At 44.4% G+C, this 27779-nt stretch overlaps 1 protein-coding gene across 3 annotated transcripts; it reads left to right on the top strand.

Annotated features, from left to right (window-relative positions):
- Positions 1–997: 997 nt before the first annotated feature.
- On the top strand, positions 998–27731 carry LOC138811999 (biliverdin reductase A-like). 3 transcript variants are annotated; one of them, XM_069999956.1, is made up of 8 exons: positions 998–1023; positions 3505–3599; positions 6642–6716; positions 8726–8758; positions 17072–17191; positions 22176–22283; positions 24165–24336; positions 27381–27731. In XM_069999956.1, the coding sequence occupies exons 1-8, from the start codon at positions 1013–1015 to the stop codon at positions 27637–27639; spliced, it is 873 nt and encodes a 290-aa protein (XP_069856057.1). In that variant the 5' UTR covers positions 998–1012; the 3' UTR covers positions 27640–27731. The 3 variants fall into 3 exon arrangements, with proteins under 3 accessions (XP_069856057.1, XP_069856059.1, XP_069856058.1); XM_069999958.1 differs by lacking the exon at positions 27381–27731 and adding an exon at positions 26620–27374; XM_069999957.1 differs by lacking the exon at positions 17072–17191.
- The last annotated feature ends 48 nt before the right edge of the window (positions 27732–27779 follow it).

Below are 27779 nucleotides of genomic sequence, written 5' to 3'. Positions count from 1 at the left end.
TTCATAGCTGTTCATTGATCCACTATCGATCTTTTACTAGTTCAGTTTTCAAAGACAAATTAATGTGGTTATGCCTTACATCAAGTTTGTTGTCTTTTTGTAGATAATACTTTATTAGTGGATTGCAGTGGTAGGTCATAAAGGACAAGTATGTCGTGACAGAGTTATACATCAAAAAAGTACTCCTTTACATTTTAATAACCTGTACATTTTTCTTGAACATATTTAGCCAGTATTTTTTTTCTTCTGAGAGGAACATATTGATATCTCTAAATCATGCTTTAATGTCTGACAGAGGTGGGGGGGGAACCTTTTTTTTCTCTGAAGCGTCATATGTATCATTTGAAGTCCACACAAAACCACTGATGCAGTCAGTCAAGACAGCCAATGAGAAGTATGAAAGGAAAGTGCCTACCCTGTACCACATGATTTTGTAGGCTTGAGCATAGATGCTCCTCACTCCTACCAGGATCACTGACTGACAAATAGTTTTCGAGCATATTCTGAGTTAACTTAGCATGTTTCATTTATGTTACTGTGCAGAATTTTGACAATTGTTCCCTCTTCTTCAGCAAAATGATCATAATTATTTATGATTTTGGTAAGGATCAGCTTCAACTTCTGTGTCAAATGTCCAAATTGAATTTTTAAGAATCTTTTTCTAGACTTCACATATGTTTTAAAGTAGCCTTTGGTTTATGGTCACATGGTTGTATTTCATATCTAGGCATGAGATTGTAAAAGTCCAAAATTATTTTCTTGTGCAAAATTGGAAGGTAAATAGCTACTTTTTGTAACATGTATTTTTTTTCTTTTCTTGAGTTTCTTTTATAAAGATGGACATCCACAAAAAGTAAAAAACAAAACAAAACATAAATTTAGTCTGAAAAAAATGACCACACCTCTCTTAATTTCACTTCTAAAGGAAAAGACAGAGCTATGTCTACACTGTTCAGAAAACTGAATAAGTACTTCATTCAGTGTTGTCCAGAAGCTCCTCCTGCCATAGAAGATGCATAGAAGGTCTTGTAGAGAAACTTGAACTGCTTTGTCATGTAATTCTACTTCCACTCGCATGCCTGGTAATAGGAGCTTCTGGTCTGACTTTTGTGCTACTATTATCAGCAAGAGACTTAATTTAATAATACACTTTTTGTTTATTTGTTCGTTTGTAATGTGCTGATACTAGGTCTGGAACTCAGCCTTGTGCTCTCTTTTAGCTTTTCTGCTCACGATGAGTACTCTACCACTTGAGTCACAGCTCCACCCCTAGATTTTGGTGATAAGAATCTCAGAGACTATCCTGCCTAGGCTGGCTTTGGACCATGAACCTTAGATCCTAACCTCCTCGATAGGTGTGAGCCACTAATCCAGCTAGCCAGTCTTTTTAGTCAACTAAATATTGAAAGTATTTACCAGAGCAAGCATGGTGGTACATGCCTGTAATTCCAGCACTGAAGAAGCAGAGGCAAGACAGTAACAGATTCAAGACCAACTTGGGCTACCTAGCAAGTATCAGGCCAGCTTGGGCTGTATAGTGAGACCCTGTCCCATCAAACCCAAACAACAGAAACAGTTGCCAGGATGCCTTTCCTGGTAGCTTCAACTTTCATGCTTGAATCAGTTTTGTTTTGTTTTGGTTTTGGTTTTTTGTAGGGGCAAGGGAGCAAGCAGAGATATTTGGAATGCAACATTGGTGACACAGATTTATTTTGTGTTGTATGGGAGGCTCTTGGTGATGGATCTATAGGTGGGCTGTTTTGCTAAAAGGTACTATAGCTTCATAAGAAATACCTAGTCTTCTGCCCTAAACATTAGGACAGTTGCCTTAATTATGTTTTTAAGATAAGTTTCTACTTGCAATATTGAAAACTTGGAAGTAATCCTACTTTATTATCCCACATTATTGGAATAAATTCTGCATCCTTTTCCTACAACAGCAGGTATCTTACAGGGAAATTTACACTGTTTCTGAATAATGTATGATACGATGATTCCATGTTTTTGGGGTCTTTTATTGAAGTATAAAGAGGTATTGCACCTTACTGTAGGCAAGCTTTACAGATAATGGGTAAAATACAAAGGTTCATCTCTACCCATATTCTCTCAGTACACTAATGACATCACATTTTGTGCAAACCACTGATACTGGAATGTCCTGAATATTTGGAAATGTATCCACAACCGGAAGTGAAACTACACTGTCATCTTCCTTTTTCTCTGACTTGTATTTTGTTTGTTGGTTTGTTTGTTTTTGGAGAAGAAGCAACTTGTGGCTCTACATATCCTTGAGAGCTCCATTCCACTTCTCCATGTCCTTGGGAAGAATTTTCAATTTTTCAACATATTCTCAAAGAACACTTAAACTTGTCTATTCTATAAAAAATAAGTCCAGAGTAGCTGAAGGCGCGGGGTGTATGCAGGCAGTCATAGAGGTTTACAGCTCAAAATCCTAATAATGAGGGGCATATTGGGTCTCTGGGCATTGGGTTGGAGGCTTATTTCTCTGGGCTTTAACCCAGAGAAGCCCTGGTACATGACAGCTGCCTTAATTCTGGGCATCCAGCAGCAGTGGGAAGTGGCAGCAGGCTGAAGGAAGCAGCAAGAGGTGGCACCTATGAGTGTGCCAGTTCTCTTACAGGCCTCAGGGATGAACCCTCAGCCTAGAGCAGTAAGTATTCTAGCTCCTAAGTAAAGGATGCTGGGATCCTCAGCCCTAGACAGCAACTCATGTTATAGCTCATGGTCCTAGGGTGCCTGAGACCCTGGCCTTAAGGCTTGGCCGCTCTCTGCGGCTCTTGCAGTGACACAGCTCACAGCTTCTCATCTTCTGATTATCACGGCCCTCTGTCTCCACTCCCTTTGCTCCCTGGTGTTTCTTCTTTGGCCGCTTTCTCTCTGCAGGTCTTCAGCTATTTCCAGTGTTGTCACTGTTGCTGTTGGCCTTTACACCTCTGCCGCTGCTGCCACCACTACTCCTGCAGCTATGGCCTTCTCTGCCACTGTAACTGCAGCTTCTGCTATTGCTCTCTCCATGTTACCAGCTCAGCCTGCTCTACTAAGGAGAAAGCAAGATCCCTGGGAAGAAGCCTTCTATTTGGCCTAGTGTTACAACAGCAGGGGGTAGCAAAGGGTAGTGTCTCCCAGCTGACTTGAAAATTCAGCTAAACAACTTAATTTGTACAGCCAGAAGGGGAGTGTGGCCAGGCTGACTGCACCCATCCCAACAGACTTTCATTCAAATGAAGGTGAGGTAGGGGTTCTCCTTGTGTTTGCATAAATCACAGGTCTTCTTGGGCCACCAGGGGAAGTGCACCTGTGGAAGGGAGCCTGGCTTCAGGTTCCTCTAGAATCCACTGGACTTGTGATGGCAAGATTCCCCCCCCCCCCCCGCCACCACTCCAGATGTTCTCAAGATCATATTTACATTCTGGTTTTTTTTTCCCTTAGCTTATCACTTCTACGTAGACATGCACGACCTCACTCAGTGTAACCCTTCCTCAGGTGGCTTCACAGAAATGTCCAAAAACAGGCCAATGCATGCTGGATACTGACTCCCCTGCTTCTGCCTGAGATGCTTCCAAAACTACATCCTCCAGGTACTCTCTCAGAACTATCTCCCTAACATGTTTTCCTCACGGCTTGCACCAGTGCTCATAGAATTTGTTCAGTTCATATTAACATTTGAGGGATGGGCTTGGTTGGTTATGATGTTGTGGGCTGAGAAAATAAAAACCACTAAACATTGTATCCAGTGTATTTCTCAGAATGTTCTGGAGTTGGATGGAGACATGGGATTAGTTCTGGCCACAAGTTTATAAAGCCTTCAGATTACCCATAGAGGGCTGGGAAGGTGGTAGAGTGCTTGACTTGCATGCATAAGGCCCTGGGCTCGATTCCTCAGCACCACATAAGCAGAAAAAGCCAGATGTGGCACTGTGGCTCAAGTGGTAGAGCGCTAGCCTTGAGCTGAAGATCTGAGGGACAGTGCCCAAGCCCAGAGTTCAGGCCCCACAACCAACCAAAAAAAAAAAAAAAAAAAAAAAAGAATTTTCCATAGAGGCAAGAAGCTCGAATTGGAGCTAATGTGTGTAGTTTTATTTTTTTTTAAATTAGTGGCTAGTAATTATACAAATGGGTTTCATTGTGTTTTAATTTTTTTGGTCCTGGTATTCATATAGAATAGTAGTACATTAAGAGCATCTTGTTTACTCAGTGTGTTTTCATATTCTCTAAGTTATCACTGGTAGGGTCAAAGCTCCATTAGCAACCTTTCTACAGGAAAGTAGGGGAGAAAGATAAAACTAAATAATTCATATAAAAGTTTCCCAAATCTTTAATCATCCCAGTCTTCCAAATTATTCTGGCAAAGGACCATAAATAGACATCAACATCTCTGAGACCTCAAATCAAACAATTGTGACATTTCCGTAAAGTAAATTTAGGGAGGCAATACCTTCAATTAAACATGCTGCAATAGAGCAAAATTAGTTTGTAAATAATTTGTTGATTCTGTGAATCAGTAAAGTTCTGAAAGGATTCTGGCTGGCAAAGGATAGCACGAAACTTCAATGAATAGTCCCTACAATAACAATTCTGAGATGCATGTGGTATGGTCTGAATATCAGTGTCGTACAAAGTTTGGAGATTGGACCCTAAAACCCCTCGTGATCAGATTGAGAGCTGGGACTTTGGGGAAATGTTTGAGTCTTGAGACCCATGAGTGAGACTGGGACCTGTTAATTGGAGAGAAGAGTCTTACGGACTTTCTGTCTTGGGTGGCTTCCAACTTTGATGCTCAGATCTCAACCTCCTGAGAAGTTAGTACTACAGGTGTGGGCCACTAGTGCCTGGTCATAGCTATGTTTTCTTTCTTTCTTTCTTTTTAATCTGTCAAGGGGTTTGAACTCTGGGCCTGGACACTGTCCCTCAGCTCTTCAGCTCAAGGTAAGTGCTCTACCACTTCAGTCACAGCACGACTTTCAGTTTTCTGGTGGTTTATTGGAGATAAGAGTCTCACAGACTTTCCTGCCCAGTCTGGCTTTGAACTGTGATCCTCAGATCTCAGTCTCCTTACAAGTGTGAGCCACTATTTTCTTATGGTTTAATGCATTTGAATGGGAATTTTCTGTGTTTTGTGACCTAAAGCAACTATTACTATACCTCTAACCTACCACAAAGTACTTTAAGCTGAAGCAGATGATCACTCAGTACAATGGAATGTTCTTACACACACAAAGAGAGTCAGAACTGAACATAAGATATACTATCACATTCCTGTCATAACATTCCAAGAATTTTGGGGTGTGGAGTTCACATGCTTAATCTCTGCTCTCAAGAACTTGTAGGGTCCTTCTCCCAGACTTCCCCAAAGCTCCTCTGACTCAGCAAGTTATCATCTGTGGATTTTGCCTAGCCAGCAACCTTTGTCCTGGTACCACAATTTAGCATTTCATTTGGAGGAAACACCCATTCTCCATGTCTTTCACTTAAAGTGCTCACATGCTCAGTCCCTAGAATTTGGCTTGTGACCTAGGCCTTGCCAGTGAGAAGATGACTTTTTTTTTTTCAGAAAAGGCTGAGAAGCAGAGGGTAGGGTTGAGATATAAATGGAAGCCACTGGGAAGGTTTGGATTAGAGAACAGCAACTGACTTAGAGGTTTAAGGTCAGTCTGGCTGCTGCATGGGGAAAGGTCTAGGAGGACAGCACTTGTTAGCCCAGTGAGCTCCTTCCCATAACTCAGCACACTCCTTCCCCTCTCCACAGCTTAGCATGCTCCCTTCCTAGGCAACACCAGGCCTATATAGTAAAGGCAGTAAATAATTAGCCTCCAACCCCCTCTACCTTGGGATGGCACTTCTCTGGGGCAGCTACCACCATAGAAGGCAACAAGAGCACCTTAGAGTGACCTTCAGGCCTGGGCAGCTGCAGGGCCCCTTACCTACTACTTGGGCAGCAGCCATAAATCCTAGTCTGCCATGACGCCCCTGGTCCTCACATCCACACCAGGGTCTCCGCCTGCTAGCCCTTTCTGTCTCCTCCTAAAACTCCTACGTTATTTAGGTCACCTCAGACAATAGCCAACACTTCTTCTCACTTCTCCCTTTCCTGGCAGTAAACCTTTCTTTGTTTTCTGTACCTGGATGTCTGTGTGGTTTTCTGGCAAAATACGATATACTCTTCACAGCACTAATTCCCCAGCGGGGAGATGACAGAGATGAGGTAGGAAATGATGGGACCCTGGGTACATGAGGAAAGCCCAGTCAAGGGAATTCTCTGACTACCAGGTGGGAGGAGATACCCATGGGTGAGCAGGTCGTCGTAGCCTGAGCAGCTGGGAGAACAGGGTTACCCCTGAGATCTTGAATCCTGGGCACAAATAAGGCCCTGTTAGGATTGTAGAGTAGGAGTGGGACTTGAGGGAGGCCCTGCGTGGGGATAAAAACTTAATGTCAAGATACAAAGCCTTGCTTTCTTTCCCAGTAGCCAAAAATAAGCAGTATGTGTATGGGAGCAGGTGTGTGTCCTGGGGCACTGTCCTGAAGCTTTTTCCTTCCAGGCAAGCATTCTACAGCTTTAAGCCACAGCACTACTTCTCCTAGTCAAAAACAAAACAAAACGAAACCCTCCTCTTCCTTAGGTGTCTCCGCCCAAAGAAAGACTGCAGCCAATGAGAACCCGCCTACCGCCCAGTCAGCAACTTGGCTGCTGCCAGGTGGGCAGGTCCGGAGGACAAGTTGCACCTCGACTTGGTGGCTTAGGGTAAGGGGTCCGGGGGATCCGCCAGCTCCTGGGTAAGTGCACCCTGCAGGGAACCGTGCACACTCACAGGGATCGCGCCCGCGGGGCTCGTGCCCTCCCCGGTACGCTCCCGGGGAGCCGATATGGGCGCGCCCACGGCTTCTTGCATGCTCCCGGGATCCAGTGCACTGGTAGGGTTCCTGTAAACTCACTGGGATTGAGCTCTAATGTAGGGATCAGGCGCTCCTAGGGGTCGGATAAACTCTTGGGGATCAGTTTTTCTAGCAGAGATCCATGCGCTTTGCAGGGCGGTGCTGTTCCGGTAGGACCAGTGTGTGCTACTGACAGCATAGGCCCCAAAGCCCTGGCAGCCTTCCCACCAGCTGGGTACTGTCCCGCCCAGCCCTGACCTTGCTGCCTAACTACAGGCTGAGCACCTGGGAAAAGCCACAGGCCTGATCCAACAGTGAGGGGCTCGATCAAGTACAAAAGAAAGATATATTAACACATTAAGTCTGTACTTTTTTTTTGTTTTTCAATTTTGTGGAGGCCCTCTGCCTTTCTGGATGCTGTCTGAGCTCAAGACTAGTGTCTACCACTTGGTCTGCAGCGCACTTCTGGCTTTTTTCCTGGCTAATTGATCAGAGTCTCACAGATTTTTCTGCCTGAGCTGGCTTTGAAAGGTGGACTGCAGAACTCAGCATCCTGAGTAGTTAGGATTGCAGGCAGATAAGAACACCTGCCTCCAGCTTGTGCAGAATGTTCACATTCCTTGGGCCCCACTGGTGGGTCTAGCAGTTCCTGTTTTCCTGTATCTCCAGGCTGAGAAGAGCTAGAGTTGCAGCAATAGGGTCCAAGGTTATGACCTGGCCTTCTGGAGTGGGAGGGTAGTCCATAGGAACACATGTGCGACTCTCTACCCCTTCTTTTCAGCTCAATTTTGAAATTGAATTGTGCATTTTCTATCATCATTTTCCTTAATTAGCAGCTCTTCTTAAATATGGGCACATGCTCCAAGTTTAAAAATATTAGAAATGTATTCCGTAGAATAATTGGCTTCATATTAGCATATTATCTCATTTCCTTCCTATTAAGTGAAGACCCCTTTCAATAAGAGGTAGAAGCTTTTGTAGTGAGGCTGAGGAGGATACTGAGGGTGTGGAGCAAACAGGCTGGGAGCAGAAAGAGTGGCTGGGAAAGAGTTGGGGAAAGGAATGGCTTTTCTTCGACATAGCAGCTCTGAAAATGAATGCAAAGTCAATTTTTATACAATTGTAGTGTTTCCTCGAAGGGGGTGGTTGACCTGTGTAATGACCAGTTGAGTGCCTGAGAAAATGCAGATTCTTAGCCTCTTCTCTACTCAACACAAGACCTTCTGAACTAGGAACCATATTTCGATAAAGCTGGCCTACAAGTGCACTGAAGTTTGGTACTACTGCTGTGCCATCGTGGACTGTTTACTTCTGTTCCTTCTCTCTCCTGTGTCTTTTTCTCTCCCCTTTTATCCACTGGATCCTCTGACCCCTGGCTCACGTGTTTGTTCCTTCCCCCTTCATGTGAAGTAGTCCAGCATTGTTCTTTTAACATAGTATACTCAGCTAGGCAAAGGAAAAAAGGATGACTGTTTCTTACTGCCTTGTCTCCAAGGCAGTAAGATGAGACACTGGCATTTCCAATCGTCATCTGGGGGAATATTTCATTTCCATGGAGGCCTCATGTTTCCAGCTGTCTTCCCAGAGAAAGATGGACCTCAGGATTTGGGCATCTTCTTTTGGAGGAGATGTAATTGATGTGATAAGGGAAGTTTACTACCATCAGCCTTAGATTAGAAGATCCCAGCCTGAGTACCAGGGGGCTGAGGTGGTGAAGACATCTGGGGAAGATGGGACTGAATAGGAGAGAAAGTGGGGACTCAGGAGAGAGTTAGTATAGGGTTTGGAGCAATGTCAGCAGGAGCCTGAACTACTGCTTTTGTCCTCACAGGCCCTGAAGGAAAAGATCAAAATGGATGCGGAGGTGAGTCTTTTACCACCATCATAACATGCATGCTGTGTTTGCAGCGCCTCTTCTTCCTCCTTCTAAGGGTATTCCCTTCCCCCTGCAGAGCTCTCAGAAACACCAGCACAAATGTGAAAACATCTGGCCTGTCATCTGCTGATGTACACATGTTTCTGGGTGATAGAGTAGGAATTAGGCCCCTCTGGGTTCTTATCTGTGTCCATTCACCTTCAGTTTGATTCAGACTTTTCCACGACAGCTAATTCTGAAACAACAGTCATGAGCTAGGGGTGGCCCAGGCAACAAGGACCAACCAGTCGTGGACTGGAACCTCCCCAACAGTGAGGCCACGTAAACCTTGCGTCTTTATGCCTTGGTTATCTCAGGTATTTGCTGTACTGATGGAATGCTGCCTCTGAACAACTATCACCACATGCTTTTTGAGTGACTACTGATGCTTTGTGCATCAGGGTTTGGTCTGTGTCCTGCTCACTACCTTTAGCTCTTTCTTAGCCTCCTTCTCTCCCTTTTCTTAAGTCTGTGTTCCCCAGGTACTTCTTGTCCTACCCATGATCTTGTGCACTCATCTATTTCCACAGCTTTCATTTTAGGCTGTATGTTTCAGGAAGTCCTGAGTGGATCTGTTCAAGCAGGTCTTTCTCCATATAGCCAGGAGCCAGTTGCTTATCCTTGCTGAATGACTCCATAAGGACCCTGATCTCATGACAGTGCAACCTGGTCTCACTGTGTCACCAGACCAAAGTTGGCTTCTCAGGGAACTCACTCCAACTGGTAGTTAACAAATATTGGATGCCTGCTCTCTCCCTGAGTTCACCAGTCATCAAAATTTGTGTCATTCCACACTATGAGTCGCTGTAAATTCAACTTGGATATGGTAATAAACCATTACAGATATGGCACTTTTGTTCATGGATCACTGCTGACAGTTGTGGCCATGGATACATCTCAACATTGTTTGCTTCTGATGTTTCATCTGCCTCCTCTCTTTCCCACTTAATTCCTTGCTTAATCTCCATGCTCTCCCTCCTCTGGCCCTCCCCTCTCCTCCAGCACAGAGGACACCCTCCTCCAGACTGTTGGCTGCATTTCCCTGTTGTCCATGGAACTCCTCCCATGTGTGTTTATGTTTGTCCCCTTTTCCCCATCCCTATTCCCACCTTGACAAAGACAGTTGTCCTCATGTCTTACATATTTTCCTTTGAATAGCTGTATTTTTCATGAAAATGTTTTTGGTTTTGTGTCAATAACTTTTAATGTGACAAAATGAAACTAGTATCTTCTGTTGGTACAACCCATGCATATAATCCTATAACATCAGATTGTAGCTACAATTTCCCCAAGGTCCTCATACATGGCTGCAACTGTGCTATTTACTGTGCTATTGACATCATTCAATTTTATTAATATCATTTTCCATTTTCCCATTCAGTTAAGCACTATACAATCCACCAAGTTGTGCTTGTATTTCCTCCTCTCCACAAGCTGCTGAGCAGGATGTTATTGACATCTGTGTTCTGTAGATGAAGAAAGTAAGTGTTACACAAATTTCTGTAAGGAACAACAGCAGGGTGCTAAGATACAGATGAATACCTTTGGTCATGTCCAGATCCATCTAATTCTGTCCATCCAGTTCTCCTGCCATTTCTGCTGGGTGAAGGGTTTTCTCAGAGCCCTCCATCTGGAGGGGACATGGCCCTCTCGTCACTTCCATCATTGTTATTTCTTTACCTCCCCTTACCTTCTGTCCTCTCACTTAAAGCTGAGCTGCCTGCTTGCTTTGTTCCTCAGTGTGTCCCCATGGCCTCTAACCTGATGCCTCAGATACACGTGGTCCTCATTGAATGTTGATTGACTGAAGGGCCGGACAACTCCCAGACTGTTGAGTAATCCAGTAATCCAGTCCAGGGTTGTAGTAGTCAGTGAAAATGTAGAGGAAGGAAATCACATGGTGGAAATTGTCAAGAAAACTTGCTGACTCACATGCTGGCTGCAGGGCAAAGGACAGAGGATCCTCAGCAATAATCAGCCCTTTGCTCTCAGAGAATGATTGCCTAAGGAATGACTCTGGATGACAAGCATTTCAGGCTGATAGAACTCCTGTGGCAATGAGTCTTTGCACAGAAATTGAGAAGATTGTTAGTTAGGTGGGTGAAAGGCTGGAATTCAGCAGAGCATGAAGGCCTAAATGAGGACAAGACAGCCTGAAGAAATTCCCAGTTTATGTTGTGTCTTGGAACTGGATCTGGTGGAGGGAGTGGCTCACAGCTTAAGGTGTTACACTGCAGCCTTTCAGCACAGATGTGGTCATGGCAGCCTGAAGAATGGAGCTCCCCACTCTGGAGTCATGGGAGAGAGAGTGAAGCAAAGAGGCATAACCATTGAGTTTAGGGAGATGTGCTCACCTGTGGGGCAGGATGAGGAAGGAACAAAGTATATGTAAAGAAAACCTCAGCAGCTCGAGGTGAGACAAGATGAGGAAGGAGTGGCTTTAAAGAAGAGCCACTGGAGTGTCCAGTATTTATGAGGTCCGGGAACATGTGGCTGAGGATCTCTGGAATGTGGCAGTGGGGTTTGGATGCCCTGTGGACCACATTCCTTGCTGAAGCAGAGCAGTATGGAAATGAAAGATTGCATTGGGGTCAGTGGAGTGAGAGGAGACCAAAGTCAAACCCACATGCATGAGGAGTCAGGGTGATTTGGGAGTAAGTTTTGGTTAGGAGATGGTGAGAGACAGATAGTTCCAGAAATGGAGCAGCACATGTCTTCTAGCACATAGGAACTCCAGGGAGGAGAGTCACTAGAAGCACTGCCAGCTCTGGTGTTTTTACCTCTGAGCACCCTTCAGTTATCCACACCTATCTTAATTAGTTGTTTATGTATTTAAACATTTCTAAATGATAAAAGACTTCAAAATACTATGAGGATTAGCCCTCCTCTTTCTCCTACCTCTGTTTTTCAGTTACCCAGTATCTCATGCTCTTCCTGCATTTTGTTCTCCAGTGGTATTAGTTTCTTCTTGGTCAACCTTTCATAGAGATTATAATTATATACACATACGCTTCCCTTTATCCACTTACTTTGTGTGTGTGTGTGTGTGTGTGTGTGTGTGTGTGTGTGTGTGTGTGTGTGTGTGTGTGTGTGTGTGTGTGTGTGTGTGTGTGTGTGTGTGTGTGTGTGGTGTTTCCCAGTCCTGGGGCTTGAACTCAGTTCCTGAGTATTGTCACTGAACTTTTTGGCCTCAAGGCTAGCACTCTGCCACTTGAACCACAGCTCCACATCCACCGTTTTCTTTTGAGGGGTGGAGGAGGTCGGTAATTGAGGGTGAGAGTTTCACAGATTTTCCTGCCCATGCTGGCTTTGAACCAGTGATCCTCAGATCTCAGCCTTCTGAACAGTAAAGATGTGAGCTACCAGCTGTCTGGCTATGTATAAAGTGTAGCACAGAACTTACACTGTTATGTATCTTTTTGTTTCTCCCCCAACAATGTATATCTTGGAGAGCATTTACTTTCAATGCATAAAGAACCACTGTATTCTTTTGTGTAGTTGTATCATATTCAATTTTATAGATATAACATTGCTTACATAACCACTCTGCTACTAGCAGATTGTTTTTCTCTTTGGCTTCTTATAAACAAGAGTGATATAGATGAAATTTCTTTCCCAGGATAGCTCTGTAGGATTTACTCTCAGAGTATGATTTGCTGGTGCCAAAAGGTAGTTGTAATTTACAGATTGCAGTTTATGCAATTTAATGGTTATTTCTAACTTGCTCTCCCATTGCCCATTTTTCTCTCTATTCATCAGATTTCTGTTACTATGACAAATTTCTGAGGATATCAACTTTACAGAGGAAGAGTTTTAATTTGGCTCATTGTTTCAGAGCTTCCCATCCCAGGTCACTTGTCCTTCTTGTTTGGGGTTTGTGGTGTCCCAGCACATCACAGCAGGGGCCCATGACAGAGGAGATCTCTTTACCTCATGGCAGCCAGGAAGCAAAGACAGGAAGTTGCTGCTGCCCCAATATCTCTTCCATGGCCACCTCCAGTGTCTTCACTTCAGAGTGCCACTTTAAAGTTCTACAGTGACTCCCCTTTTTTTCCCCCAAACATTTCATCTCATAAAGATGCTTTTCTCTAAGTTGGTAGAACATCTGCTCTGAATCCTAACTTTCTTTGAACTCTACTTTTAGGTTTGGAGTGCCAAACACAAGTGTTTGTAGACCAAGGGGAGGGGAGGAAGTTTACTCTGGGACTATGATTTACTCTTATGATTGGTCTTTGAATCACATTGTGACCCATTAGGTATGTTCCTTTTCTACTGTCTCAAAACCATACCTATTTCTTTATTTCTTTAATACTACATTTTCAAGTCTGCTCCAAACATTATCAAACTAGGTTATTCACATTTCTATTACTGAAACAAATGCCTGAGATAATCAGTTCCTACAGAAAAAGGTGTATTTTGGCTCAAATATGGAGATTCCAGTCAATGGTCAGTTGGCCCTGTTGCCTTTAGGTCTGTGGCAAGGCAGCCCAACACAACAGGATACATGTCTCACAAGAAAGCCCTTCACTCCTGGGCAGCAGGGAGAGGCCAGGGTCCTGCAGTTCTGAAGGCAGATCCCCAATGACCATAAGGCCTCCCACTAGCTCCTGCCTCATAAAGGTTCCCCTGCCTTCCACTATTGCTAACCTGTTGATGCAGAACACCTAAGCTTAACTTGGAGAGACACTTAAGATACAAATTTAGCACCAAGATAAACCATATCCTACATCATAAAACACATATCAGAACTGGGTATTGGTGGCTCACGCTAGCTACTCAGGAGCCTGAGAACTGAGGAGCTTCATTTGAAGTCCACCTGGACAGAGAAATCTGAGTGACTCTTCAATTTATCAGCTCAAATGGTAGAGAACCAGCCTTAAGTGAAAAAGCCAAGGGAGGGAGAGCATGAAGCCCTATGTTCAAGCTCCAGTACTGGCACACATGCAAAAATAACATCTCTACACATTTAAAAAGATTTAAAACATTGAAAGAATGTTTTCTGGCCACATGGAACAAAATAAGAAGTCAGTAATAGGAAAATGCCCAGAATATCTCAAATCTGAACTAAGGCTAGAGCAGTGGACAAAGGAAGAGGGCCAAGTCAGGGGTCACAGATGGTGAGATCACAAAGGTGACATTCCTATTTCTGTGCTCAGAAGCATTCAAGCACAACTGGGTTGAAGGGATATGTGGAAGTCATGCATAGAAATTTAAAGGACATCGAGTTGTTTCATAATTCTAAAATGTGCACTTGCTATTCCCTGTGGTCTATTTCCAGGCAGCCTCCAGCAGTGCACTTAGGTGATATTTAAGGTGTTACAGTTGAATGGCCATAATGGTGGCTAAAATGTGGAAAGCTATGCTAAGGACTTAACCACATGGATCCTGCTTTCCATGTGCTCTTATCTGTCAGCATCGTATACAGCAGCTGTGACCACTTTGAATAACTCTAAGCTCATCCTATCCTCATGTCCCTGGTAGACTGAGGACAGAGGCCACAGCTCAGGCTGGGTAGCAGGATTTACAGCAGAACACTCCATCATTGGAGAGGTGGCAGTAGGCAGGGAAAGCCAATTGGAGGTAGGCATCTGGCAAGATTTTCACACAAAGACATAGGCACAGCCCCTTCAGAATGTGTTGGACAGAGCTGACTCACCTCTGAGCCCAGGAGAGTCTTAGTCCAGCCAGAATACAGAGGCTTCCAGTGTTGTAGAATTACAGCTCTTCCTGTTTATCAAGACTCTGACTATCCTTTGTTTCTTGTTGTCCTCTGCTAAATTGCTGTTTACAATCCTAACTTGGTCCCTTATGTTTCAGCCCGTGAGAAAGTTTGGTGTAGTGGTTGTTGGTGTTGGCAGAGCTGGCTCCGTGAGGATAAGGGACTTAAAGAATCCAGAAGGTTCCTCGGCTTACCTGAACCTGATTGGCTTCGTGTCCAGGTGGCATGGACTAGCTTGGTACACATAATTTTAGGAAGCATAGTGCAAAATAACACAACAAAACACGGACATCTTCTGACCCAGGGGAGAAAACCACACACAGTTCTTTCCCACAAGGTCTCAGGTTTGGTCAGGTCTTGAAAGTGAAAAGGAGAGGGTCTTGAGCTGGGGTGTACAGCAAATGGGAACCCCAAGAACAGAACAGGGAAGATTAGCCCCAGGTACATCTGCTACAGAAGGGACACAGCAAATACAGGTGGGTTTGGTCTGAAAAAGGCTGGGAGGCATGTGGGAGTTCATTGTTCCATCAGTTTTCAGAGATGGCATCCTCATGGTAACCCTAGGATTCACATACTTTCTGTCATTCTGAGTTCTATACTCAGTCAACACCACTAGTCAGAGAAGGAAACTGAGCCACAGGAAGGTTAATTAGTTTTTTAGAGATCAAAAAGCTAGAGAACTTAAGAATATAAGACTGAATGATTCCAAAGCTCGTCTTTTAAATATTGTGTATTTTCTTCCCACTGATACTTTTAACCTACTTTTCTCTTCTTCTTTTTTTTTTTTTTTTTTTGTTAGTCGCAGGACTTGAACACTGGGCCTGGGCACTGTCCATCAGCTCTTCAGCTCAAGGCTAGCGCTCTACCACTTAAGCCATAGTGCCACTTCTGGTTTTCTGGTGGTTTATTGGAGATAAGAGTCTCACGGACTTTCCTGCCTGGGCTGGCTTTGAACCGTGATCCTCAGATCTCAGTCTCCTGAGTAGCTAGGATTACAGGCATGAGCCACTGGCACCTGGCTAAATCCACTTTTCTTTAAAGATTGTTTCCTACAGCTCATAGGAAACCAAGCCTATCACTCTGATTCTTCATTTCCCTAACCTTACTCATGCACAAACACACATTACTCACCAAACATCATACCAAGCTGATTTTGTGCAGTATTTTTTGCTGGCATTAATTGTCAGCTAGCTGGTGACACTGACTATTGTAGTTATTCACCCTGAAGACTCTTCATATTATAATTCTTCAGACCATCTGGTTCCTATGTAAGCATTGAATGTGAGCTTTTAGGCCCCAGAGAGATCTAGAAGTGTTAGAATTGCTCTTTGCCAAGCTTCTTCCTGTAAGACTTCAAGAGCTTCACACACAAGAAGACCCCGAGTATGCCTGTCTGAAGCTCTGACAGGATGAGACTCGAGCTCAAGGGCAAAGTGGAATTTCTCATCTCCCAGCAACCATGTAGAAAGATGGGTGTTTCATGCCAATGTCTTGTCCCCACACAACTTACACCCTGCTGTTACCACATGGTTCCTCATTACCTACTGGCTAGTTTCTGCTGTCCCTCCAGGAATCCTGTTCTGAAACCCTAGGCTACCATTCTTTGTCTTCTCTGAGTCTTGAACCCCTGCTTCTCAACACAGTCCTCATGTCGTCAGCTTTCAAGTGTTGGGAAATGTGTTCCTATGTGCAGCTTCTTCCCTGTTTGTCACTGGAAGGTGATGCTTCTGTTTAATGTTCTTGATATCTTCGACATATAGTGGACACACACTAATCCTAGTCACATCCTGTAGTGAGTTGATGGCCCATGGAAGGAAACATAGCATATTATCTTTGGGGAGCCGACTTTCCCAAATGCCCTCCTCCTGCTGTGGCTGCGATTGGCTGGAGCCTGTGCTGGCTGCCCATGTCCCTTCATTGTCCCTTGAGGCTCTCTGTCATTCAGCCTCAGCACCAGGGCATGGCACACAGTGCTATGGCTTTTGTTCTCCCGTCACTGGAGCCCTTCTATGTCCTGTGGGTGTCACATGCCCTGGGGTTCTGTCTTGGCCCTGTTCCCCTAAAGCTGTGTCACTCACAGACTCTATGGTGAAGGAGGCAGAGACGCTTGTCCTCTGCTTGACAGTCACCAGGCCTTGAGGTAAGCAAAGGAGCTTGATCTCAGTAGGCATTGGCACACTCAGAGTATTCCTGGCTCTAGATTGTGTGTAACCATGTTTGACTAAGTGCCTGGAACTGGAAACAACCACAAAGACCCCTTCTTGTGTCATTAAAGGATATTATTCTTTTTATTTTAGAGAAATAGTAACTCAGAGACTCCCTTGGCTGCTTCTTACCGACACTGGTAGTGTTGGCACCCGAGTCCAAATCCCATGACTTTACCTGAAGTCACAATGGAAAATGCCCTGAATAAGGGAGAGAGAACATTAAGTCCTTCCTTTCCAAAAGCTGGTCTCTGAGTATTGTTGGGAAGAAGGGAGAAGGGTGGCACTCATTTATTGGTGCTTGCTTTTGAGTTGCATTTCTGCACTGTTCTAAAATAGACGGAAACTTGGAAGCATTGCAGAAGTGCAGTAGATTCCTTTGGAAGATGCTCTTTCCAGCCAAGAGGTTGAGGTGGCCTTCATCTGCAGCGAGAGCTCCAGCCATGAGCACTACATCAGGTGGGTTCTTCGTTGTAGGCAGTCTGCCCTGTGAATGGAAAAAGCACTGAGCAAGCTAACACCCTGCAAGGAAGTTTTCATGGTTAAAGGAAGGCTTATGGTGTTTTGGAATCTTTAGAAACTGCTGTCAGGCCTGTACTGGGGGGGATGTACATTGTGATGGTATGTGCTCTTGTGGCTTTCTCCTGGGTCCTGGGCCAACTCGCTGAATGTGGGATGCCCAGCCACTATCGCTGCCTGGTTGGTTCTCAGAGCCTGCTCTAGGATCCTTGGGGATTCATTGGGACCACAACAAGGCTGCTTTTTGAGAAGCTCATGTGGCCTGTGGAAAAGGGAGCATGGAGGATGGGGTCTGGAGCCTGTGGAGAGAAGCCTAACAGAGGCATCTCTCATTTTAGAGAGCTTATGTTGTATGTTTGTTTGATCCCCTAAAGCTCCTGAAAAATGGAAGGGAGGGAAGATTACACAGACATTTTCAAAAACTCTTTTGGCTCTTTAGTTGTTCCTCTATGTTGCAATGTTTATCTATATGTCTATAAGGAAATAGGGGTATGGTTGAAATCAGGAAATGTTCCTGCTGCAGAGCAGAAGCGCAGTGGTGCATCTCCCCTGGGTGAGTGCACAGCCTCTAACTGTAAGCATTTGGTGGGCCTGGTACAGAGGGAGGAGTACCAGGGGAGACCTGGGCCCAGGTGACTGGACACATCACTGCATCCCTGAAGTTTCTGTTCTGGGTTCTCACAGGAAGTCTAGAGACCACTAACATGCTGTTCCTGAAAGACCTTTTAACTCTAAGTGGATACATTTCCTTTGAGTCCCCTTCAACTTCTCTGGCACAAGGGTAAATTTTCTTGAAAAGGCGATCTGCTTATCCTGGTATTTATAAGTGCCTGCACCCTGGTGTCAAGACAATCACATTCTACTCGTGAGGACAGCATTTTGGGTCTGTCAAAGTATGGTGAACAGAGACGTTACAAGTCCATCTCTCTCGCGCTCTCTGTTCTCCCTAGCCTACCTCAAGCATACCAAAATTTGCAAGTGGCAAAAGCACAAAATGCCCAAGAGCATGTTAGGCAAAAGTGAACCTGGAAAATACCTTCTCCTGCTTCAGGACCCACTTCAAATGTACTAGGATAAACCTGGTCAGACTGTTTCAGAAACAGCTCACTGCCCAGGGGCTCTGTTGTCTTTCTAATACTGTGGAAGAAATAGTTTATTTGAGAATATATGTTTTTCCCAGAGTGACTGTAAAATAGTCTATAACTGAATGACACTGATTGAACATTTGCATTAAAACTGGAGAGGTATTTTCTCAGAGTCGTCAAAAACTCTATGAGCTCAGTCTTCCACCACGTCTCCCAGGACTCTCTCCCACCTGGTTGGTAATATATTCACACACAGACTCATGTGCTTACGACACCCTCTTCCCCATCTTGAGGAGCCCGTGATGCTCATTTGAGGGTTCTCTTGCTGTGTTTCTTGTTTTTCCAAGGCAGTTTCTAAGTGCTGGCAAGCATGTTCTTGTGGAATACCCCATGGCGCTGTCATTGGCAGCTGCTCAGGAACTGTGGGACCTGGCTGAGGAGAAAGGTGACGTATGCTCTCTGTCTGCACACAGACCCGCTTATTAAGGCTTTCTGCCCTGAGGAGCTGTGTGACTGCATCTCTATACTATACTTTCAAGCTCGAACCATTTCAGGCATGTTGCTGTTCCTACATAGTGGAGGGACCTGGAGTACACAGGGATTCGTGGAAATGTGTAAACTTTTTTTCTTCCAATTTTACTTTAGTGTTTTAGAAGTGATATATAATGGGGATACATTCATATACATCCAGAAATACGTACATATGCTTTTGCATAATGTCATCTGTTCCCTCCTCCTCTTCCATTACCACCCCCTCCCATCTCCACCCACAAGTTGCATAGTTCACTTTTTTCATCAATGTGCAGCACTCCACTGTTGTATTTTTTCACCCTTTTTCCTCCAATTTTCTGCCCTCCCCTCACCCTCCCACAGATGTGAATGTGAATACACCTTACATAAGGTAAAGAATACAGAGTCAACAAAAGAAAAAAAATTAAGAAAAAAGTCCTTTGTTTCCATATATTTGGAGTTTGTTTCAGTATGTATATCATATACATATGAAGAGGTATTTGGGTATTGCACCTTTGTGATTTTCTCCTAAGACTATCCTCTTCTGGTCCCACTCTATGTGAGCATCTAAAATTCTTCGTATTTTGTAGTCCAGTACCTTTCAGATCTAATTTCCACATATCAGGGAGAACATGCACCATTTGTCTCTGATCTTGGCTTATCTAACTTAATATGATTTGTTCTAGTTCCATCTATTTTCTTGCACATGACATTATTTTATTCTTTCTAATGACTGTGTAAAATTCCATTGTAGCTAGGTACCATATTTCTTGGATCCACTCTTCTATTATGGGGCATCTAGGTTGTTTCCCTATTTTTGCTGTTTTGAATAGTGTGGCAATGAACATGATTGTACAGGTGTCCTTATCATATCCTGGCTCATGATGCTTAGAGTAGATGCCTAGGAGTGGTATGGCTGAGTCATAGGGAAGGTCTATGTTTAGTTTTTTAAGGAACCTCCAGATTGCTTTCAAAGTAGTTGCTCTAGTTTACATTTCCACCAGCAGTGCAATAGGGTTCCCTTTCCCCCACATCCCCACCAGCATTTTTGTTGTTAGAATTCAAACTGTTGGCCAATCTAACTGGGGAAAGATAATGTCTCAATATTGTTTTGATTTGCAGGAAATGTGTAAACTATGACCGGGACTAAGATTCCTTTTCTCGGGCTGGGAAGGTGGCTCAGTGGTAGAGCGCTTGCCTTGCATGCCTTAGGCCCTGGGTTCAATTCCTCAGTACTACATAAGCAGAAAAAAAAAGCTGGAAGTGGTGCTGTGGCTCAAGTGGTAGAGTGCTAGCCTTGAGCTAAAGAGCTGAGGGACAGCGCCCAGGCCTAGAGTTCAGGCCCCACGATCGGACCCCCCCCCCCAAAAAAAAAAAAAAAGAAAAAAGATTCCTTTTCTCCATTGGAAAAATTGAATTACTTTCCACCTGAGCTAGTCTCAGGACCTTTTTCTGGTTATATTGCCAATAGAAAAGTGTCCCGATTAGAGTACTTGATTGTCCTTTATGTGCATTTTGTGTGGTTTCTGTTTCACCAAGGTAACAACTACTTAGAAATGTTCACTGTATGTCAAGAATATGAAAAAAAAAATTTTGTCTGTCAGTCATGGGGCTTGAAGTCTGGGCCTAGGCATTGCCTCGCTCTTCAGCTCAAGGCTAGCATTTAACCACTTGAGCCACAGCACCACTTCTGGTTTTCTGGTGGTTTATTGGAGCTAAGAGTCTCGTGGACTTTCCTGCCTGGGCTGGCTTTGAACCTTGACCATCAGACCTCAGTCTTCTGAGTAGCTAGGATTACAGGTGTGAGCCACCAGCACCCAGCTGAAAACGCTTTTATGCACTGTGCTTAATTCTCAGAGAAATTCTTAAAATAGGTGTTTTACTTGCTCCTGCTGTAACAGAACTCAACTTGTGCTCAGTAGTGAAGGCTGGCATTCGAGGATTAACCAGCTGTTTTTATTTAACATGTAGAGAGGGCCTCCTTCTGTCCCATGTACCATGGCAATGTGGAAAGGCTAGCTGACACATTCATAAAGAAAAGGGTGGAACTCCCCCACAGTAGCCACTTCAATCCTGTGAGGGCTAAAGAAAAGCATTAGTCCATTCTTGGGTGGAAGGGCCCAGATACTTCCCACTGGGCTGCTCTGCCATGTTCAGGACCAGGCAGAAAGAGAGAATAAATCATATCTAAAAATTACATAGCAGTATCTATTTTCTCTAGCTTATATGTAGAAAGCCACAGTTCAGAGAAGTTACATGATTTGTGGCAGATCACATCACACACCAACCATTATAACCATTAACGTCCAACAGACTTTAACATCCACATTTGCTCCCCTAAGCCTGCTGCCCTCCAGCGGGTTTTATATTTATTTAATTCTGCATGAGCCCTTCTATGGAGGCAGCTAGAAAAGAGCAGAATGCCTTGGGATTGAGGTGTTGAGTCAAGTTTAAACCACCAATCCTTTCTCTTTACTATTTTACTAGAGTTTGTCAGCAATTATAACAAAAAATCACAAATAAAGCACCTTGCACTTACCATCAGTGTAGGACTGGCAATAAGCTCGGTCTTGGAAGTACTTCCTTCACCTCTGTATTCCCAGAGCTGTACCCTGCCCTACATCAGAGTAGCCTTCAGTAGTTGTTTGTGGAGGGAACACATGACTGAGTGAATACTGGAAGAAGGGGTGGAGCTCAGTAGTTGTCCCCTTGCAAGTTGTTTGCCCTGGCACCAATGCCTGTGGAGAAAGCACAAGATGCCAAACTAGGAAAGAGGCTCAAATTCTTATGCTCTCTCTTCCTGTGGGCACAAGCGTCAAGGAAGTCTGACTGCTCTTCACTAGCACGCATCTCTTTAATTGACATATTGGGGGAGTAGCTGAATCTGGCATGCTAGAACTCCCAGAGCTGGGCATCTGGCACATGGGAGGGAGTGATGGGGACATCCTAGACACCTGCCCAGGGCAGTATTTGTTTCTATGCTGCTTCTGACACTTGCACTCAGTGCCTGAATGCTATCCCTGAGCCTTTGTGCTGAAGGCTACTGCTGTACCAGTTTGGTCCACAGCTCCATAAACCCAGTTTTTGTGGAAAACTGGAGAAAAGAGTCGCACAAACTTTCCTGCCAGGGATGACTTAGAAGTTTGATCCTCAGATTTCAGTCTACAGAGTAGCTAGGATTACAGATGTGAGCCACTGGCACCTGGCAAAGGGCAATATGTGTAAGGGATATGTGTCCTGTCCTGTCTGAGGCAGACAAAGCCTCTCAAGATGTGCAACTGTACACAGTGCTCCTAACTGCCTTGTGTATTCCATTTTTGTCATGACAGGAAAAGTCTTGCATGAAGAGCACATAGAACTCTTGATGGAGGAATTTGCATTTCTGAAAAGAGAAGTCCTGGGGAAAGAACTGCTCAAAGGGTCCCTTCTCTTCACAGGTCAGTTTTAGTCTGCAGACACATTGAACCCCCAGCTCCTTTCCTTGCCTGTGAAGTTACAGGAATATTGGCTGGGTGCACAGCATTTCATGTATTGTACATTGGATCATTCATTGTATGGTAGTCATTCTTTGAGCATGAACAGTAGGAAAGGACACTGATAGAGATACCTGCTCTCGTGGTTAGATGGATGCTCATGTGGATATCAGGAACACCTGAGTGGCTTTTGTTAGAGAAAGCAGATCTTTAGGATCCTTGACCTCAATGAGTGGTAAGATCCTTCATCTCCTTAGGAGTTTCAAAACAATGCATTCTCATTGTCCTGATGCTTGAAAATGATGTAGGAGACTTGTGACAAGAAGGATAACAATTGAAGTGTCAGAAACTCACATAATGGTCATGCAAAGTTGGAAATTTCTATCCTCAGTACAGGTAAAGCAATAGAAGCTCACAGGCATTGAGCTCACACACCAGTCATGTGACAGAACCAGGTTGGAAGTTCACTATGTGGCAGGAGCTGGTAGGAGCTGTTCTGTAACATGTTCAGGGGAGATGAACTACAGGAGATGGTGGGCAGCCTGGAGGGAGCTGATTTTGCTTCTAAGTCTGATGCTTTGTCTAGGTCCCAGTGCTTCCACGAATTTTTATGTGTGTTTATTTAGCACTTTTCTGTGTGTCTGTGCTGGGGCAGGACCTCAGGGTCTCGGGGCTCTCCCTTAGCTTCCCTCAAGGCTAGCACTCCAGCACATGTGCCACAGCTCCACTTCTGGCTTTCTCGTGGTTAACTAAAGATAAAAGTGTTTCAGACTTTCCTGACCCAGCTGGCTTCAAACCATGATTCTTAGATCTCATTCCTCCAAATAGCTACAATTATAGACATGCACTGCCAGCTTCCAACTTCTTTTTGTCTTTTCATAGAACATGCTCATTGTCTTAAGTGTTAATATCACAGTCATAATGCAATGGTATGAAGCTTCTCTTTCAGATTTGGGCTAAGGACAGAGGTAAACATTCAGATCATGATCAAGCAGAAATTCTAATAGCTATACTCTTCTGAGTATACTTTTATGAAGACTTAAGGAAACATTTAGCACTCCATCAGCTTGATACTCTTGAACTAGCTGGAAGGTATTGCTGTTTGCTCCAGCCTTTTAAAATATCATGATGTGTGCCATTTCACATGGAGCTGATGACAATCTGGGTTTCAGGGGCTAACAGATCATGGTTCTTCTCCTTTTGCCAGATGTTTTTTGGTGGTGATAGGAATTGAGTCAGGACTTCATTCCTGCTACCATGAACCATACCTCAGCACTTCTTGCTTTTTTGCATTTCGCTGTATTTTGTTTGTTTTTCAGATAAGGTCTTGTACATTTATCTGGTGCCAGCCTCAGCAATCTTCCTGCCCCTGTATCCCTTCCAAGTATCTGGAACCCAAGAGCCTTATTTTTTTTTAGATAGAATCACACTAACTTTTCCCAGGTCAGCCTGGGCAAAAGTCTCCATGTCCCTTATCTGGTGTTACAGGTTTGCACCACTATGCCTGACTGTGGGTGACTTTAAATCATTTATTGAAGAGAACGGATATGTGTATATGTGCATATGTGGTGACATATGCACATGTAAATATGCCAAGCATACTAAAAGCCTAAAACTCTTTATCATTCTCTTTGGCTGAATTGAGTGCTGTTGGCAGTAGCATGTCTCATTTTACTATTAAAACTGAATAACTCCTAAAAGGGAGTTGCTTTTGTGAGTCAACATTTAGCTACCTGGTAAGGCAAGGTCCCTCTGTCCATGCACTCTCCCATGGACTCTGTGCCCTGCCTTTTGTCAGGCATTCTCTTCTTCCTAGTCCTCAACAACATTTGTGATTGCCCACAGCTGGCCCACTGGAAGAAGGGCAGTTTGGCTTTCCTGCATTTAGTGGCATCTCTCGCCTGACGTGGCTGGTATCCCTCTTTGGTGAGCTTTCTCTGGTGTCTGCCACTTTGGAAGAGCAAAAGGAGAAGCAGTATATGAAAATGACTGTGCATCTGGAGACCAAGGACAAATGGTAAGTTGTGAAAAACCTGATGAAAAGGAGACTTTGGGATGTATCAGTTGTTCACAAGGGTGACAACAGAGAAACCCCAAGTGGCACAAACAGGTGTTCACTGCAGTAGAACTGTCAGCTTCCAAAGACTAGAAATTAGTCCCAATTTTGCTGCCTTCATTGTCCAGTAAGTGAATAGTTGCTTACAGAATTGAAGCATGTTGCCAAAGTCATGTGAGTCCCTAATAGAAGCTTTACTGTATACTTATTTATTTGTGTACTCATTTTACAGATGGGCTTCTCTCTGCTTTTCCCAGGAGGGTCCTGATCCGTTTGGCTCAAGTGATCCTCCTGCCTCAGTCTCCCCAAAAACTGGGACTCCAGGCCTGCACCCCTGTTCCCAGCTCCCTTCATGTAGCTTTACTGATGAGGAAATGGAGGTGTGAGGAACATCTTGACATTCTGCAACCCCTCAAATCTGAAGACATGATAAACATTCTGAGATAGACCAGACTGTTTATATTACCTAAAGTTTATTTATATCCAATGTCTCTTAGCTATCCTAGCTAAGAGAATGCAGTCCTGGCTTCTGTTGGTGCCTTGGAGGAGCATGTTGGCATGTTTCCAGTTATTTTCTCTCTCCCTCCAGCTTATCCCATTCTGCTAGAATGAGATATTTTAGCTCAAACATGGCATGTGGGGGCTGGGAAGGTGGCTCAGTGGTAGAGCGCTTGCCTTGCATGCACGAGGCCTTGGGTTCGATTCCTCAGCACCATATAAACAGAAAAAGCTGGAAGTGGTGCTGGGGCTCAAGTGGTAGAGTGCTAGCCTTGAGCTGAAGAGCTGAAGGACAGTGCCCAGGGCCAGAGTTCAGGCACCATGACTGGCAAAAAAAAAACAAAAACAAAAACAAAAACAAAAAACAAAAAAACATGGCATGTGTCAGGAGCTTATCATCACACATTAAGAGTTACTGATAACTGTTGTCTTAGGACAGAATTCCTTAAGTTACCTTCAGACAGTGTAGTTGAGTGAATGAGAACACAGGGTGATCATGAAAGTTGCCCATCAAATGCCTAGAAAAGCCGGGTTTGTCCCTTCAATCCCTGCTGTACAAATGCAGTATTAGGCAATGCTTCATGAGTAGCATGGCCTGGCCTTTTACAAGCATTTTCTCACTCTGTCTTTATACTGACTGAGTGAGACTTAGACTCAGAAGTGAAGAAACTTCCGAAGGATGCTGTTAGACTTTCCTTGTCTGTAACAAATAACTGAGAAAAGTTGTTTCAATAAGGAAAGGCATGCTTTGGCTCCCTTCTGGCCTCTTCAGTCCAGGCTTGGTTGTGATAGGCTTGTGGTGAGTCAGACATCATGGCATCAAGAGTGAGCAGTAGCATCCCTCATACAGCCAAAGAAGACTGCACAGTATAGGAAGGGGCAGGACAGACACACCCCCAGAGACCTACTTGCACTAGGCCCCCACTCCTAAGCTTACAACGCCTCCCCAACTAGGTCCACAGCCACTAGTTGATATAGGGCTCTGCAGTCCTCATTCAGGTTGCCTTTCTGTAGCCCCCATGCTGTGTGCATTCTCCCCAGCCATGCCAGAAGCACACAGAAACAACTATGAATCCCACATGATACTGTCTGCAATTCCTCATAGCCCTCAGTTAGCAGCTGGGAATGTGTCACCTACCCCAGATCTCAAGGGAGTCAGAGTTTCAAACTCTAGTTCCTCCTAATTTACTGGCTGTTTTTTAAATTGTGTAAAAGTATGCATTCAGATTTTGTTCAAGCCAAACTTATGCTGATATCCAGGATCTTAAGTAGTGACAAAAACACTTGTATTTAGGTCCTCAGGGTGCTGTGGGAGGAGGATTGCAGCCCTGTGCCATGCCTGGTTCTTCAGTACTTGCTCAAAAATTGCCACCTCCACAGTGCATACAGACAGGTGCTGACACAGGTGTGGAAGTGGCTGGACAGCTTCCTGCAAAGAGGAGAAAGAAATGTCAGTGCTCTGTTGAGTGAATATTTGCATCTGTAAATATTCATGAGTGATGTCAAAGAGGAGCCCCTTCAGTGAGCCCAGGCCTGGCTCCGTTGGTCTGGGTGGCATCAGTTGCTGTACACACTCAGAACATGAATGGACCAGGCCCTTCCTTTAGGTCAGAATTTACCTAGGAAAACATTCTCACTTTTATACAGGCACATATCACAGCTCTTCCCTGCTATCTGGAGGGAAATAACCCAGAAAAAGGGAGTCACACTTTGAAGAAGTGATGTTCATCTTACTTTGATTTTCAGGAGCTCTGATGTGGACTCCAGTGGGTATCTGAATGGAAACAGAGGAGTCTCCTTTTGACCCAATAGTTTGTGTTTTCTGGCATGACTGGGTTGAGTCTTGAGAATGTGATGAGAAGAATACTAAGAATTTTCCTCATGAAATGTTTACACTGAACTAGAAGCTTGACAGAAGTGCAGTTGGTATTTGGATTGCCTGTTTTCCAAGTCTAAACCCTCTGGAAGGATCAGAAAAACTCCAGATAAAAAGTCCTGACTAGCCAGGTACTGGTGGCTTGCTTTTGTAATTCTTGGTATTCAGGAGGCTGAGCTCTGAGGACACTATATTAAAAAAGAAGCACCGGCAGGCAGTCCATGAGACTATTATATCTAAATGAATACCAAAAAAGACATTCACAGTTGCGGCTCAAATGGTAGAACACTAGCCTAACCTTTAGCACATAGGGTCAGGGACCTGAGTTCAAGCCCCAGACCATCACAAATGAAAAGGCATGAATGAGAAACTTGCTTCCACAAAAGTTATTGAGTAGATTCTGCTATCCTGGGCCAAATAAATCAAGAGCAGATGGCAGTAAAGATGGAAACACAGTCCCCAATGGCTTGTGGAGTGGTGGACATCTGGAGCCAATGAGCCAATGTGTTGAGCCACAGCTGCAAGAAAGTTGGGTGCACAGTGAGGCCATGTCTACAGAAGATGGGCAAGCTTCCCCACCTGCTCCCTACCATGTGCTGTTTAAAATGAGGATTCTCTTGTCTTTTTGCAGTCCGCTATCTTGGATTGAGGAGAAAGGGCCTGGCTTCCAAAGAAACATATATTTAAGCTTCCATTTCAAATCTGGATCTCTGGAAAATATACCAAATGTAGGTGTTAACAAGAACATTTTCCTAAAAGATCAAGATCTGTTTGTGCAGAAGCTCTTGGGCCAGGTCTCTGAGAAGGAACTGGCTGCAGAAAGGAAGCGTGTCCTACACTGCCTGGCTCTGGCAGACGCCGTCCAGAGGTGCTGCCGTGCTGAGAAGTAGGAGAGGAAGCGGTGGGCACCACCAGCACCGGATCACAGTGGGATGTTCTCAGCTGTTTGCCTCCATTCTTACCATTAAACATGTTGGAGAAAGAGGATATGTGTGCCATTACAAGCTGTAGGAATGAGATTTGGGGATGA

The sequence above is a fragment of the Dipodomys merriami genome, unplaced genomic scaffold (genome assembly GCF_024711535.1).
Source record: "Dipodomys merriami isolate MVZ:Mamm:240054 unplaced genomic scaffold, mDipMer1.0.p SCAF_556, whole genome shotgun sequence".
Classification (NCBI taxonomy): Eukaryota; Metazoa; Chordata; class Mammalia; order Rodentia; family Heteromyidae; genus Dipodomys; species Dipodomys merriami.
The sequence above is the reverse complement of the archived record's forward strand: the minus strand, read 5'-3'. Positions and strand labels throughout refer to the sequence as shown.

What these genes read in the sequence shown, in the direction of transcription:
- LOC138811999 (XM_069999956.1), top strand. An exon ending in TCCAAAACTACATCCTCCAG is followed by an intron (nt 3,600 to 6,641) that starts GTACTCTCTCAG and finishes CCTCTTCCTTAG; the next exon opens with GTGTCTCCGCCCAAAGAAAG. An exon ending in CTGGAGACCAAGGACAAATG is followed by an intron (nt 24,337 to 27,380) that starts GTAAGTTGTGAA and finishes GTCTTTTTGCAG; the next exon opens with TCCGCTATCTTGGATTGAGG.